Genomic DNA, 15,481 nt, shown 5'->3' with positions numbered 1-15,481 from the left:
TAAACAAAACATTAAAAAATTAATTAAAAAAAACATTTAGTAAAAATAATAAAAAATACAACATTAAAAATAATGGTTAAGAAATAAAAAATAATAATTAATTCCTTATATGTACATACCAGACATATTGAAAATATTGTTATAAAATTACAACCAAAACCTTTAGGGTGGCGCTTGCGGAATTTACAATAGAAATTAAATTATTTAGTTTATCTGTTTTTAATATTTATGAATATATAACATTGTACATGCCAGGGTAATTGACTAAAATGACTCTCTGGTGCCTTGCAGTATTTTAAACATTTTGCAACATTTAAGCTGGCTCTAGTGAGCATCAAATTTTTATTTTATTGAGCTTCTAAACATGTTTCAAAAAGCTTCAAAGTTTATTTCAGTAAACTTAAAAGTTCGATTTAGTGAGCTTCGAACTAGCTTTAAAGTGCTTTAAAGCTTGATTTATGCTTAATTTAGTGAGCTTCAAAACTGGTTTTAAAAAACTTCAAAGTTTGCTCAAGTAAGCTTAAAAGCTCTATTTTATTGTTCTAGTATGTTTCAAAGCTTGCTTTAGAGGGCTTAAAAGCTTGCTTCAGAGTGTAATAAAAATATTGTTAAAATTCTAATAAACAGTGATTTGTTGAAAACTTAAAAGAACCGAATCAAAAATAATTGTAAAAATTTATTTACACATATTAAATAGGTTACATGGAATTTTTAAAAACAAATTTAATGGCCATTGGCCAAATCTTAATTTTTGACTACTTCAGTACAGTTATTTTTACGCTCTCACATTCTGGCTACATGCAACGAAAGCTCTTTAAGTGAATACAAAATTAATGTGATATTTTTGCTTAAAAGTTTGTTCTAAACTTAAAAACTATTTAAAACTTTAAGAACTTTTTCAAACAACTGATCACCAAAGTTTTATTTCGAATAGAAATGATAATTATGGAAAGATGATTGTACGTATGAATGAATTGTTTCTTGTTTTTTGCCATGGCAATGTAAAACAGTTAGAAATTGTTTTTTATTTCTTGCGTAACGTAGCTACATAATTAGCCTCTATATGTGTTTATTCTAAATTTTTTTATCCATACAAAATAAACACTTTTAGAAAGGATAAGAGTTTTCATTTTAAGTTTCGTACGAAAAGCTTTATTTTGAAAATTTTACAATTATACAGAAAAAAAAAACTTTCTCTTAAAGCTTTCGCATGTCATAAGTTTGTAAAATATACATATCTAAAAGAGCTTTCACAAGCATTAGGAGCTTAATTTTTTTAATATTTATTTGAAAGTCGGCTATTAATTAGTAAGCTTTTGCTTCTAATAAAACTATATCGAACTTTGCGGAAAAAGCTTTAAATAACTGTTTAGCTTTCGTTAGCTTTCAATGTTATTGCAGGATGAAAGATTTGTGGAGAAGCGGTCTGAGTTCTAGAGTCTATACATATGTATCACTTTGTTACTTTCGATACAAAAAATGATTTAAAAAGAAAAATATTCCTGCAAGCGCCAACACAATATACAAATCTATGTATGTATTAAATTCTTTTTTTTTTTTTTGTTTTTGTTTTCTAAGTCTACTTAAGTTTGCAAAAACTTACAAGTTTGAAAAAAAAAAGTGTAAACATGTATTCTATAGTACTTTTCAAATACGTTATAACGGTGCTAATTTTTAGCCATTCAGTAAAGTAAAAGTTATAAACATTTTCGTGAAACATATCTACACAAATGTCGTTATGTCACATGCAAGGCGCTTTTGTATTATTCCTATTTGTTTTTAGACACTTTCGTTTGCGTTTAAAATGCGCTTATATGCACATAGTTGCTAAATTATTTGTATGTATGTATTTTAAAAAATTTCTCTTAAAAGCGCGAAAAAGTCTGTTTTCAATTTTACAATAAATATTCATAATCTCCTATGCCTCGTTACAGGTATACTATACATTTAATATATATAAATTTTGATCATAAGAGGCGGTCCAAATGTCGGTGCCAATATACATACATTTACATGCGTACATATGTATGTATATAAATATTAGAGTTGTAAAAAATTTTTTTTATGTATACATATGTTTGCTAAATTTCATTAAAAATTTAATTTTCACATTTTTGGTTTATTTAAATAACTTTTAAGCTTAAAGCTTGTAAAATAGTTTCACACTCTGATTTTATCTAAATTTAATATAAATTCAGTAAATTGAACTGGTATTTCGGGTGTAGACATTTTTGAAAAATATATTGGAAAATTAATTCATACAAACTTTTAATTAACATACATACAGTTACGAACAATAAAATAGAATCAAAGTTTTGTTTTAATTTTTCATATACTTATGTTGTAAGTTTTTCGCATAATAACAAATACAATCATGTGCACTTTAAATAAGAGGAACTGACAATTTTGTTGAGTTTTACAGTTAACTGTAATTTGAAAAGTGTAAATAGCGTGCCACGTGCTTAATGACAAAATAATAGAATCAATCTCGAAATATTTTCCCAAATCGACAATTTTGAATTTAAAAAGCCTATTAAGTAGTTATATTAACTTAATTAGATCTGTGGAATGAATATTTGCATTAATCACTTATTTCATTGCGTAAAAAAATGGGTCTAGCCAAACATTGGTCAAAGGTAAGAGTATGCAACAAAAATTTGCAAGGAAAAGGTCATATGCAAAAGGAAATTGCAAACATATTGTTTCCAACAAAAATTTCTGTTTAATGCCTTAAAATCTTCGAAAATACATATGTGAGAAAAAAAAAGAGACCGACCGAAGAAAAAAACTGCGGAAATCGATCAAAATATCGCAAGATTTTCGAAGCAGGATCCGTTTAAGTCCGTTGCAGCCATGCAACAAGAATTGGGTGCACATATTTCTGCAGGAACGACAAGAAGACGACTTGTAGAAAAAAACCTCTTTGGCAGGTTGTGCTGAAAGGTTCCAATACTGAGCAAACGGCATAGATACAATCATGTTCAGTTTGCAAAAACGAAACATTAATTGGGATGGAGCTAAAATTAAAAAAAAAAATATATCGTTCGACATCCTGTGGTCTGATTAATGCAAAAATTGCAAAATTAATATAATGGAAAATCATGGTTGAACGAGGGTTCAACGCCCAAAAACGCTACACGACTAAGTCTTTCAAACCCCTTGTCGGTAATATAATGGTTTGAGGTTGTTTCTCATGGTATTGTGTCGGACCTTTTTCTGGATAAAAGAAAAAATGGACCACCATCAGTAAAACTTTAGATGACATCATACTACCATATGCTAAATGGAATTTGCTTTTAATTTGGCAATTCCTAGAAGACAGTGACCCGAAACATACTGCGGGTCGTACAAAAAATAGTTTTCGGAACATGATGTTGATTTTATGGCTTCGCCAGCACAACCACCAGATCTGAATACAATAGCAGGTTCTACATTACCGGAATTGACAGGATATTATTCGGCCAAGGACTGTTCGGAGATCTAAACCCATTTAAATCGGTAATACAATCGAAAATGTATGGAAGAACGTTAAGTAAAAGATTGGCGTGTAAAATAGGGCGGAACTCTAAGAAAGTTCCAAAGGTCGGGTTCAGTTCAGCCTAGTTCGGTCTATACCTACAAGATATGCATCTTTATTAGACAGTAAAGATGCTATAAAATTTCTAGATAAGTTATCTTAAGAAATATTATGTTTTTAGTTAGATATTAAGACTGTATTTTTTTTGTTGATTCATTTTTTTGCTTTTGCGTTTTTGTTGTATATGCGTAAGCGTTTTTTATGTTTGCTTATTTAAAGAATACATTTTTTTTTCTTTTTTTCCGTTCCCACGACAGTCGGGTCTACGAAAACCGGAACGGACCCGGATTTTTATCCGGCCAAGGACTGTCAACTCGGCAGAATTTCTGCCGTTACAACAACAACAACTGTATTTCTTTTTTTTTGATCCTCAGAATTTTTGAAATTTGTATTTTACCTTTGTTTTTGCAATATTTATGAATTTTTTTTTTCAATATCTTTACTGCTGCCAATAACACTTGACATGTAGTGAATAATAAAAATATATATTAGTTGAATTTAAATCAAATTAAATTTTTTTTAGAATAGAAAATTAGAACTATAGTTGATGGTATTTTAATATCCGTAACTGTATGTATGTACTATGTAAGATCGAAAAATCAAAACAAAAGAAATAATAATAATAAAAGAAAATTTCGTGAGGCGTTCGACAAAAGCACAGCTTTTTATTAATTTTTCTTTAATGGCTGATTTACATAGCATTTTTCTCGTTTTGCTGGAAACTTAATACTTTAATATCGAAGCAACGCAAACATAGCGTGAAAAGGACGCTTTATTTTTCGTTCTTCTATCTGATATTCAATATTTAATACTTTGTTTTTATCATTTTAACAGGTTTGGAATATACATTGTACATAAATATTTCCAAACCTGTTGCATAATAAAAACCACAGAATAAATAAGTAATGTAAGTGGCGTCTGCTGCTCGGAAAACATAAAAAGACGAGAGTTTCTCAACATTTTGCTTTGCTTTGCCATTTATATGAACGAACTCATACCAAATCATACATCGAACTTGATATAAAGCCTGGAGCAAAATTTATCAAAACATATCTGTATCAAAGCCTATCTGTCAATGTGAAAGCCTGATGCAAAACGTGTCAAAACTTATCTATGAATCAGCCATGACAGACTTTCCGCCGTTATGTGACGGTATGTTAAGGCAATCGTTTCAATGAAACCGTTAATGCAATAAATTTTTACAGTTAGCTCTTACTCGCGCTTTGAGCTAATAAAGAACTAAAGTATGCTCTTCTTTTGGAAGACTATGAAATGCTCAATTTTCTTTGTTTTTTACTAAAATTTCATTTGAAGTGGAACGTTAAAAACGTACGAAAGCCGCCGTGTTTCTATAGTACGTTAAAGAACTGTAAATGAATTTTACGCCAACATAATTAAAAGCACTAAATATTTTGAAATTTTTCGTTTTGTACTTTAGCATTTTAAAGTGTTGTAGTTTTGCTGCTCTTACACTTACGAATGTATTCTCTCTACATATGTATAACTTTACATAAAATAGTTACAGACTTAATACGACCAATACATTATGCATATATATACAAATATACATTACAACATTTAACAAACAATTGAATTGTTCAAACCACGAACAAAATAATAGAATTAATAAAAAATATAGTGATTGAGTTTATAGGTTAACAGCACGGTTTTATCGAAAATTATAAACTTTTTGAAAAAGTGTGTAATATTAACACTTTAGGTGAGTGAAAATCGTGGCAAATTTCACTCTTGCGGCACTTAGGGCGATTGAAGAGAAAGCTTCATTGGCTATGGGCTCTATGTGCATGTATTTTTAGAGAATGTGTATTGTTGTTGTTGCAGTTGCACAGATTCGAAAACATTTGATATGAGCTATCTAATTTATTGATAGTTGTTGTTATGGGCATTTTCTAAAACTTCCGAACTATTTCTTTTTTTTGTACTTTTATCATTTTGCTTTCGGACGTAAACAAAAAACAGCTGATGTGACAGAAGCAGACTACAAAGTTTAGAACTAGGGCATTTTTTTTAGCTGTGTTATTCGTAGATTAAAGTATTTTCACAACACTGATACATTTCTTTCAAATCTCAATAAACTACACACCATAACAATACACATTTGTATCTAAGCTCACAAGTCTTTTTACCGGCAATTCTGCAACAACAACAACATACATGAATTACGTTGATACAACTCTATAGCTTACCAACTTGTTCCAATAACAGTCCAACAACAACACTGCTTGGAATCACACTTTCTGGTGAATGGGCTTCGTCAGCAAACGAACGTGGACTGGATGCCGATGGCACTGCACTGGCTAATTCTAAGATTTGTTTATTCTTAGTGTTGTTGTTTTTTGTTTTGATATTAATATCATTGTTAGTAGCCAACTCCACTTCCTCTTCATGCGAATTCTACAAATTCCCCAATAACTCATTCGCTTCAGCAATTATTGATTCAGCATCGGTGACGGTGTGATTAACGAAGACATCGGCGGATAGCCCACAACTCTCATCAATGAGCGCATCATTATTGCCTGTGAGGCCAGTTAGCGCAGCGCTAAGGCCTTCACTGGGTGCACCAGCATCGGTGAGGCTGCTCGTGTTTGCGCCACCGCTGATGAGACTATCGATAGTGTTGCCGTTGCTGAGAAATTCGCGCGTAAACTCTATTGGGCTGTAACGGAAACGTGGTGTCGCCGTTGGTGTTGTTGGCATGGAACGTGACATGTCGTAATTGCTGTTGCAACCACCACCACCGCCACTATTTCCAAATGAGCCGCCACCATTGTTGCCATACTTGAATACAGTTGTTGTGAAAGTACCACCCATGATACTACTAGAAGTTGTGAGCGAAGGTGAGAGATTCACTTCATCTTCAAACCGCCGTCTTCCGCCATAGAAGTGTGTTGCAAATGGACTCTGTTGTGGCAGCGGCGTGGATGGTACCGAACGCGACGTGGTATTGCCTGTGCAACCCAATAAGTTATTGCCGTTTCCACCCCCACCAACACCCGATATTAGCGCAGCGCTACCGAATGCCGTACAAGCGCTGCTGCTATAACCCGATGAAGAGCCTGCCGAAGAACAAGTCGTTGTTGTGGCGTTACCTTGAAAATTGTTCGGGCATTTCATGCGTAAAAAATTGGTATTGAACATTTCCTCGAGGTTATCCAACATCGCGTCCGGATCGTTGGCCAATAAGGCAGCTTCGTCGACCAGTATTTTGGCGGACAATGTTTGCGTCCCATGCTTCCCGTTTAAGCCACCACCACTATTTTGACTACAGCTATTCTCGGAGAAGAACGTCGTTGAGTCAGCGAATTCCTGTGGCACCGGTGTTTGTGCAACTGATGTACACGCCGAATAGGGAGCCGCTTGAAAACTCCGATTGAAGGCCGGTGAATGTGTGCGTTGCAACTGTGATAGTGGTACCGATTGTGAACGCTGCATCTCATTGGGTGCAGTCGTAAGGTCATTCAGTGTTAACTCATCATAAACCATGCTTCTGTCCACTGACGCGCTAAACATATCCAAATCCAATGAGTTTTGATCGGCGCCCAATAGATCAGCTGCACTTACGTCCGCGTTATTGTTCATCTGATTATACACCACACCGCTTGCAGCACGATTGTTCGGTTGTTGGCTCATCTCACTGCCGAAAAATGGTGTGCCAAATAATTGTTGCTGCTGTTGTTGTTGCTGTTGCAAAACAGATGGACTTGGTGGCGCCGATGCTGAGGTGATCGGTAAGAGTGAGTTATTACCACCGATTGTGCCGAGATTGGCATAGCTCCGACGTCGACGACTAGCACCAATCATCGGATCACTGCAATCGTGCTCCAATGACAGCTGTTTTCCCAGTGCAAATGCTGCTTTCGGACGTACACGATGGGCGCTCTGACCGGGGCTGACGAAGTACGAACCACCGCCATTGTCGGCGGCCGAGTTTAGCGCGTTTCCTGCATTCAGCGATATACTGCTGCCATTCAATTTTGTATTGTTAACGTTATTGCCAGGGTTTTTATTGTTCCGGTTTCCCGTGTTAGTGTTGGTATTGGTATTGGGCGATATTGGAAAGAATATGCAATTTTTGCGTGTCGCAATAACTTCAGCCGCATTTAGCGCGGTGCCAGTCAAGCTGATTTTACGTTTATTCAAGTTAGGATTGTTGTTAGCGTTGTTTGCTGCAAGCATTAGTTGCGCATTTTCTTGTCGAACTTGTGTATGAACTTGTTGTTGCTGATGCTTCTGTGACATGAAAGTGAGAGACGCTGAGGCCGATCCAACAGCCATTGTTGTTGTGGGACTTGCTTTGGACAGCACAGCGCCGGTTGCGGTTTGCTTTTTGGTACCAGCAGCGGCTGTGAAGCCGCTATTTGACACTTGTGATGGATAACTACAGTTATCCATGGCATTTAATTGTACGCTCAGTTGTCTGCTGATAGTTTGTGGCGAATTTTTCGTTGCCATTGGCTTTGCACGCGCTCTTGACGTCGTTGGTGTTGACGTTTTCGTTATTGGCATTGTTGTTGTTGCTGCCTGTGTCGTGACTGTTGGATGCCTATTTGATTTTACAGCATCTAAGGAATTCAGTTTTTCCTCAGCGTCTCTCGTCTGAAAATATTGAAGCAATTCGGTATCTTGGTCCTCGGGCTCTTCCTCCACCTCGCCAGCTACAAAGTAATCGTCTAATTCGTGTTTGTCCATGTTACATATACTAATGACACGTTCGCGTGGTAAGCCCAAATTAGCCGACAGATCACCTGCATCCGGATCGGCCAAATTATTGGCAGCATTTGCCGTGGCTTCAGCTGCCAAAGCGGCCATAATTTGTTGGCGTTTAGCGCGCATTTGTAGCATGTTGCGCGACAAAACCTTTGGGGAAGCTGCAGTGAGCGATTGGGAATTATTGCCACTGCTGTCCGCACCTAATAGCGAGCTCGACGGACTGACGGAGATGTTGCTGCCAATTTGTGCTGGTGGTCCCATCAAATCGCTGGATGTGGAGCCTGTGTCGTGATTGCCTGTTAAGGGTTGAGTTGATGACACGCCAGACGTAGCAATAACTGAGGTGGCAACAGCTGATAACACTGTTGAGGAGGATCCCACCTCTTTAGGAGCTGGAGTTGTTGTAATGATAGGCACAGCATTATTACTTGTTGTAGAAGTAGGTGAATTAGCCCAAAACCCTTTGGTTTGTTGTGCTTTTCGTACCTTTTTACAAAATATATTCGTATTATACTCATCAAAGAATTCTTCCTCTTTAATGACTGTGTTCGGCTCTTGTGTTCCACCTGGTGACATTGCAGAAGATTCTGCCGCACCAAGTTCAATGATTTTTGGTGTTAGATTCTTTACGGCTGTTGTGTTAGGTGGTACCCCTGCCAAGGCAGTGCGTAGTGGTTGGCGTTGTTGTGGTGTTTGAGGCTGTGTATGAGCTACTCCAAAGGCACTAGTGGCTGGTGGTGCACGTGCCAACACTGTACGCTGCTCAGTTGCCAAATCCATAGGTAACATTTGCTGTTGTTGTTGCTGTTGCAAAAAGCCATCTGTAACTGTTGCCATTTGTGGAATTTGTGTCGCGGAAGCTGGAATGTGCTGCACTCGTTGCATTGTCGGCGACTCCAATACTTCCTGTTTTATTTGTATGAATTCGCTCATTACAGGCGGCTTAACATCAATTGCTGCTGTATCCGCGGCAGACAAAGTCGTTTGTGGCTGCGCCTGCGCAGTAGTCTGGCTGCAACTGGATTCTGACGATGACGATCCTTTGCGTTTTTTCTTTCGTCTTTTCTTCAGAGGACCCATATCCTAAAATTTAATTGCATATTATTAAGCATAATAAATTAATAAAATCCATTATATTTGAACTTACCACCATTAATCGTTTCTCTTTCGGCTCTCGTGGTGTGTATTTTTTATGTGTAGTACTGCTTCCAGAGCGTGCATTTGATGTGGACATTTCGTTTCCGGCGGTTACAGTTTTTATATGGGTTGCTAGCTCCCGTGCGCTATCCACTTTCATATTTAACATGCCTTCTGCCCAACTGCGTATGATTTGCCATGTTTCCGTATCACCAATAGACGCAGTGGCATCTCCACATAAAGTATTTCTGCCATCACCAATCAGGGACGACTCATTGGCCGTAGTGGTATCAAGTAGTGGGAGTTGAGGTGCCTCCAATTTGGTGGTTTTACGCATAGCTGCATAGCAGTAACGAGAATGACCACGAGTACCTAAACGACGTGGCCGTATGCCGGGGAACACTTGTTTCATTACCTTACCAAAATCTGCTGTGGAAAGCGGCTTAATGTCAAGACGTTCGCAATAAGCTCTGCGAAAGAAAACAATATTTATAGCTTGTGATTCCAGAATAAATTACATCCTCACATGTAATCATTATATACATCTTGCTTTGGTATGGACACTTTGGGATCATGTTCTAGGTGCGAGCGCACCCAGTTAATTGTGTGATTTATCTCAGACCGTGAACCTAATGGATTTTGGGGATGCCGCAGGGGATCTGAAAATCAGTACGTTAAATTAAGAAGATAATTCATTATTATATATAATACCTGATTCTGGCGCTTCTCCTGGTAAACGCAAATAAAGCAGTAGTTTTTCCACTGGCTTCAAAGTTGAAACACGGTCAACGATTTGTTGTATTTGTTGTTTTGCTAATTCACTGTAAATAAAAGGAGATATTTAGTTGGTTCACAAAAAAGTGCATTGAAACTCACCTTACGCCCGACTCTACCATTTCCTGTACGCGCCGTAAGCGGTCATCATCCGGCATCCTCACTCCAATGCCAGTCAAACGTCCATGCACTGCCGGCACGCTGGCGCTGACGCTACTATTTGGTGCTGCACTTAAAGCGCTTAAAACATTCTCTGTTATAGTGCTGCTAATAGCTCCTGCCACTGTTGCAGTTCCTCCTGTACCACCACCGCTATTGCTATTACTACTAGTACTAGACATTGGAACGTCGGTTACAAGTTGTCGTGTAGTTTGCTCTTGACTTGTTAAACTACCTGCGTTGCTCCCTCCACTGCCAATTGCACCGGGTGAATGAACAGCGTTAGACTGACTATTCATTGCAGTCATAATTTTATTCAACTCTAATTGTTGTTGCAAATTTAAATGCGGTGTTAAATGTTCCAATTGTTGTGTTACTGCAAATGGATTTTGCGTTAACACTGATGTCGCCGCACCTGACAGTAATGGTGGTGGCACAAAGCCACTTTGTACCGGTATACTGGGTGAAGCGGCAGCTGGCGCAGTTAGAACTGTATTTGGTGTATGCGTTGGCGAAGGTTGATGTTGTACAAGTTGCGATGGGTGTTGGGTATGCTGGTGCGCGAGACTGTGTGAGAAATTGGTTGCTTCTATTGTAGACTGTTGGATTGGTAATGGAGGTGGCTGAAAGCGTGCACTGGTGTATGGTGCTATGCCATCAGGATGCGCTAGATGTCCCAGCGAAGCAGCAACACTTGCCCCGAAAATACTGCTATGAGCTGGCATTAGCGCTACTGGATCATATAATCGTTGTTGTTGATGTAGGAGTTGGGATCCAGGTAATACATTAGTATTAAGTGTTTTTTGTTGTTGTGCAGCAATAGCAGCTGCAGCTGTAACCGTTGCTTTCGTCCACTGCGTTCCATTATGACCAGCATTCTTGTCGGTCATGTCCACAAAAATTTATTTGTGTGTTGTTTCGCAGATTGGCGCGTTTGCTGCTGCCACGATATACAGCTTTCGCGACAAATAAAATGACGTCGCCGTTTTGACTTAAGTCGATAAAAATGTGTGAAATATAACTCCGTTTAATTTAACTAAAATTACAATAACAAATAAATATCATCGTTTGACCTTCGATGGCCGGTACAATTCATAAACGACTGCGTCGTACGTTGACAATACTACTGAGGGCGCAGAAGTTTGCTCAGAGGCGCTAACACTCAGTTCGGAACTGATAAGACAGAGTCGACCGACCTCCACCTCTGTGCGCTACCCGATTCCGCACAAACACAGCAATGTGCACACACACAGGTACACCTTTGCGAAAGGTGTACTGCGGCTGCTGCTATAACTCGATCACTAAGCTTTTACTAAAACACCCCCTTCCCCTGAGAGTATTTTTAAAGTTCAATACACAAATATTTATTGTAGCCACAATATTGCCTTATGAAATACGCTGTTTACGAAACTGCGAATGTCGGTGATGATGATAATAATTGCTTCGATACGAAAAAACGATAATTAAACATTTCTTGTGTCAAATAGCACTTCCTAGACGTCACTAGTACTTTGCTATTATGGATTTGCACTTTAATTTTATTAGAGCAAAATTATTTTTGCACAATCAATTATTTCTCTTTGCACTTGTTGCGCTTTGGCAAATAACAGAACTGATTTTTAAGTTTTACAGCAATTCGAATAAGAAAACTACATTTTTTTACATTTTCCAACATGAAAAATAATAACTTTTATCTGCGCTCTAAAACGCGTGAGTAGTGTTGCCAGATTAATGATTTGCATATTATATCGTACGTTGGCAGTAGTGATGCGGAATAATATGGAATCGAATCACCAGATTTACAAATAATTTCAATATGATTAATTTATTATTAGGCTGGAAGGAAGACAATTTCATCATTAATAAAAAAAAAAATATAATAAAAAACACATTACATAATAATTAAAAGTAACTTTCAATAACAATTTCACCATTAATCATTCATCATTAATAAAAATAAAAAAAATAAAATAAAAAACACATTACATAATAGAAGTAACTTTCAATAATAATTATTATAAATTTCAATGAGCTGATATGATATGCTATATAATACTTAATTTATCAATTTGCGGATTTAACATTTTTTAGTTTAAAGCATATATTTTTAGCAAAAATTAAAAAAATATATATACATACATATATAATATAAATTTTATTCTTTATATATAATTTTACAACACATAAAAAATTAAGCCAACCAAATAAAACAAATCATTCACTCTTGAACACTATTTCCAGTTTGTTTATTGAAAAATCAATTTTTTCTTTTTAAAATTATATTTTAATGTGTTTGAAACTTCTATAAGGAAGTACATAAGTAAGATATAATTAGCTGCAATATGCATATTACAGGCAGATGAATGTATTCTAGTAGTATATTAAATATTTAAGGAAAAACCAAAAGAAAAATTTCAAAGCAATTTCTACCTAATTATTTTGCTTTCTTACATTTTATTGTTGCTTAGTTTTGTGCATAATTCATACAAAAATATTCAAGCAAGCTTACAATCTCTTAAGAACTACTTAGTTACAACATTTGCATTTTTTTCATTTAATTCATCATTCAGTATCAAAGTATTCAGATATTTGCTTTGCTTATGTTTATGTATTCGTTATAGTTTGAGAAAATTTCAACTAAATACTAAATTTTATTGCAATTGTAATTATAATAATATTAGAAATGTCATGGTTCAGTGCTTGCACCACAATCATAATGGAAGTTGAGCTCTATTCAGTCTCAAACGTCTAACTGTTATTGGAGTGTAGAAGTATATATTTTTCTATTTTCCTCATACATTTTTTTTTTTTTTGTTTAAATATTTGTTCATTGAAACATTAGCGTAAATTTAGGTGAATATTGAATTCAAAATAAAAATTCAAACAGTTATTCAGATAGGAGCAAAAGTTCACTCATTGTACTAGTATCGTTTAATATTTTTATTATTACTTTTTTTTTGTAATTTAATTTACGGTAGAAATTATTTTGTAAAATGCATTTAAACAGTAGGTATAAAAAATTAAACAAAAATAACAAAATTTATATAAAAAAAATATGCCCTAAATTTAGCAGTAGCAACAGCAGCATCGGTGGCGGCAGCGTGGCTTCAAGCTTTTGATTTCTTGCTTAGAGTTGCAACGAAACTCTGGTATATAGTAAGTAAATGCAATCTTCGCTTTCCCTTTTCCACTGCCAATCCATTACTAATATGATTTTACATATTTTAATATGCAACATCTTACAAATGTTTTTACCCATTTAACATGTGTGAGTGTGTGTGTTTAACTGTGCAGGAAGCATACTCGACAACATTACTAGGGGCTCTTCAGTTAGAAAATTTTGACATTTTATTGCGCATATCTTAATGAGCTTGTTAGTTTCGAAAAGTTTCTAATTTAAATTTTTATTGTTTATGTTATTGGTGGACGTTGTTGATTTGGCATTCGCTATGGAATGTTTATTTTACCTTTGACTTAACAGGACTAGGGCTTTGATCAGCCTCAGGCAGATCACTTTCTTTCTTCTTTTTCGCCTTCTCCTTTACTGCTTTTGATTTCTTCGAATGTTGCTGTTGCTGTATTAGTTTAGCCTCTCGTTGTGCTTCGCGAGTAGCACGTAGCTCTTCAGTGGTAAAGGAATATATTAAATAACCCTGCAACACCATTAAGCCAATAAGTGCTACATTTGCGCGCTTCGTATACTCCACGGGAATACCGTAATACAGCACCAGCACGGCAATAACCATTGTGGTGAAGCGTACGAAAACAAACGACGAATTGTTAAAGAAGCGGACGCTAACGAATTTCTCCTCCCGATCGAAAACACCAATTAGTTGGATTATATGCGAAACAATTTCGCCAAGATAATGCAATGTCAACAAAACCAAAGCAATGCGGTGGAAGCTAAATGTATACGCCAAGCAGATGGCCGAGAAACCGGATATGGAATGAATTATTATTGCTTGTTGATCCTCTTTTTTAACCTTTTGGAAATAAAGTTCGGGCAGCATGTGCAGATAGTAAGCCATTTGAATAATAAAGAACAGTTTATGCAGAAAAGTCATTGGATGATCGGGATATTGGTTCCATAGCAGCGCAAACCGGTTCATATATCCCTCACGCGATATAATATTTGCACCCATCAGAAACGAGAACACATAGAAGACAATTAGTTGGCCAGATTCATTGAAGCGCGTCAATTTGAATTTGGAAAGATGTAGCCGCTTCGATATTTTGTCTAATACATATTCCTGAATGATGGCGTGCATAATGATGCATGTTAATGTATAAAAGAAGATAGCACAGTAATCCTTAATGCCCGCCACGTAGCTAAATGGCTTACCCTGAGGATTTTCCCGACTAGGCTCCTCACCAGACACATTGTGATGCAGTGAAATAAACGCGCTGGCAAAAGGTGATGTAGATTCGTCCATCAATGCTACAACGAATACCATTGCCACGCAGGAAATAATGTCCGCGTGATTTTGTATAACGAATTCATGACTTAAAATTGGTGGATTTTTGCTGCTGGTCTTACGTCCCATGCCAGGTTTTATCGCCATGATGAAACCACTTATTAAATGCTTATCGTTGCACCGCACAAAATATTTTGATGAATTTACCAAAACGTTACTCAGTTGCTGATGTGGCTGCGGCCGCTGCTACTCAACAATATTTGACGTAAACTATCGCTGACGTTGACGCTGTCTTCGTTTTCTACGCAACATTGACGTTTCGAATTGTCAATTTCTCAGTTGCTATCACTTCTTGTTTTTGTATTGTTAATCCCGAAACCGGAAAAGGTGTTACCATACTAATGAGGGATTATTAATAATACAAAAAGCTAATTCTTAGACGTTATTTCTAATTCATTCTTATATAGATTAAAAGCTCTTCGTTTGAAAAGACATTAGAAGAAACAGGCAAGCAAGCGACTACCTACTTATCCAAAAGGGTTAAGATAGCCGAAATAACATAAAATGACTGGATATAATACAAACTTCCATAAAATAGCACCGGTTTTTTGCTACGGATATCTAACTTCACTGAAAGCTATTCACAGTTGGAGCTATGAATACCTCAACTGATTCCCTCGCGGTTAAT

General features: G+C 36.3%; 2 protein-coding genes across 2 annotated transcripts; both read right to left on the bottom strand.

Annotated features, from left to right (window-relative positions):
- Positions 1 to 4,145: 4,145 nt before the first annotated feature.
- On the bottom strand, positions 4,146 to 12,180 carry LOC108968728. The gene is made up of 5 exons (XM_018932924.1): positions 10,322 to 12,180; positions 10,157 to 10,266; positions 9,972 to 10,104; positions 9,456 to 9,915; positions 4,146 to 9,391 (listed from the first exon to the last, which is right to left on the bottom strand). Exons 1-5 carry the CDS (start codon positions 11,266 to 11,268, stop codon positions 5,993 to 5,995), a joined length of 5,049 nt encoding a protein of 1,682 aa, XP_018788469.1. The 5' UTR covers positions 11,269 to 12,180; the 3' UTR covers positions 4,146 to 5,992.
- A 635-nt stretch (positions 12,181 to 12,815) lies between these two features.
- Positions 12,816 to 15,087, bottom strand: LOC108968292 (translocating chain-associated membrane protein 1). Its single transcript, XM_018932216.1, has one exon. The coding sequence runs from the start codon at positions 14,938 to 14,940 to the stop codon at positions 13,837 to 13,839; it is 1,104 nt and encodes a 367-aa protein (XP_018787761.1). The 5' UTR covers positions 14,941 to 15,087; the 3' UTR covers positions 12,816 to 13,836.
- Positions 15,088 to 15,481: the final 394 nt, after the last annotated feature.

Source organism: Bactrocera latifrons, unplaced genomic scaffold, assembly GCF_001853355.1.
Source record: "Bactrocera latifrons isolate USDA-ARS-PBARC rearing strain unplaced genomic scaffold, ASM185335v1 scaffold_103, whole genome shotgun sequence".
NCBI classification, from domain to species: Eukaryota; Metazoa; Arthropoda; class Insecta; order Diptera; family Tephritidae; genus Bactrocera; species Bactrocera latifrons.
Note: the sequence above shows the minus strand (reverse complement) of the source record. Positions and strands in the feature narration are given on the sequence as shown.

Excerpts from the sequence above, each read along its gene's own strand:
- LOC108968728 (XM_018932924.1), bottom strand. The coding sequence starts at position 11,268 with ATGACCGACAAGAATGCTGGTCATAATGGAACGCAGTGGACGAAAGCA. Across the intron at positions 10,267-10,321 it reads ATGGTAGAGTCGGGCGTAAG|TGAATTAGCAAAACAACAAA; the intron begins GTGAGTTTCAAT and ends TTTTATTTACAG. Across the intron at positions 9,916-9,971 it reads GATGTATATAATGATTACAT|AGCTTATTGCGAACGTCTTG; the intron begins GTGAGGATGTAA and ends TTTCTTTCGCAG.
- LOC108968292 (XM_018932216.1), bottom strand. The coding sequence starts at position 14,940 with ATGGCGATAAAACCTGGCATGGGACGTAAGACCAGCAGCAAAAATCCA.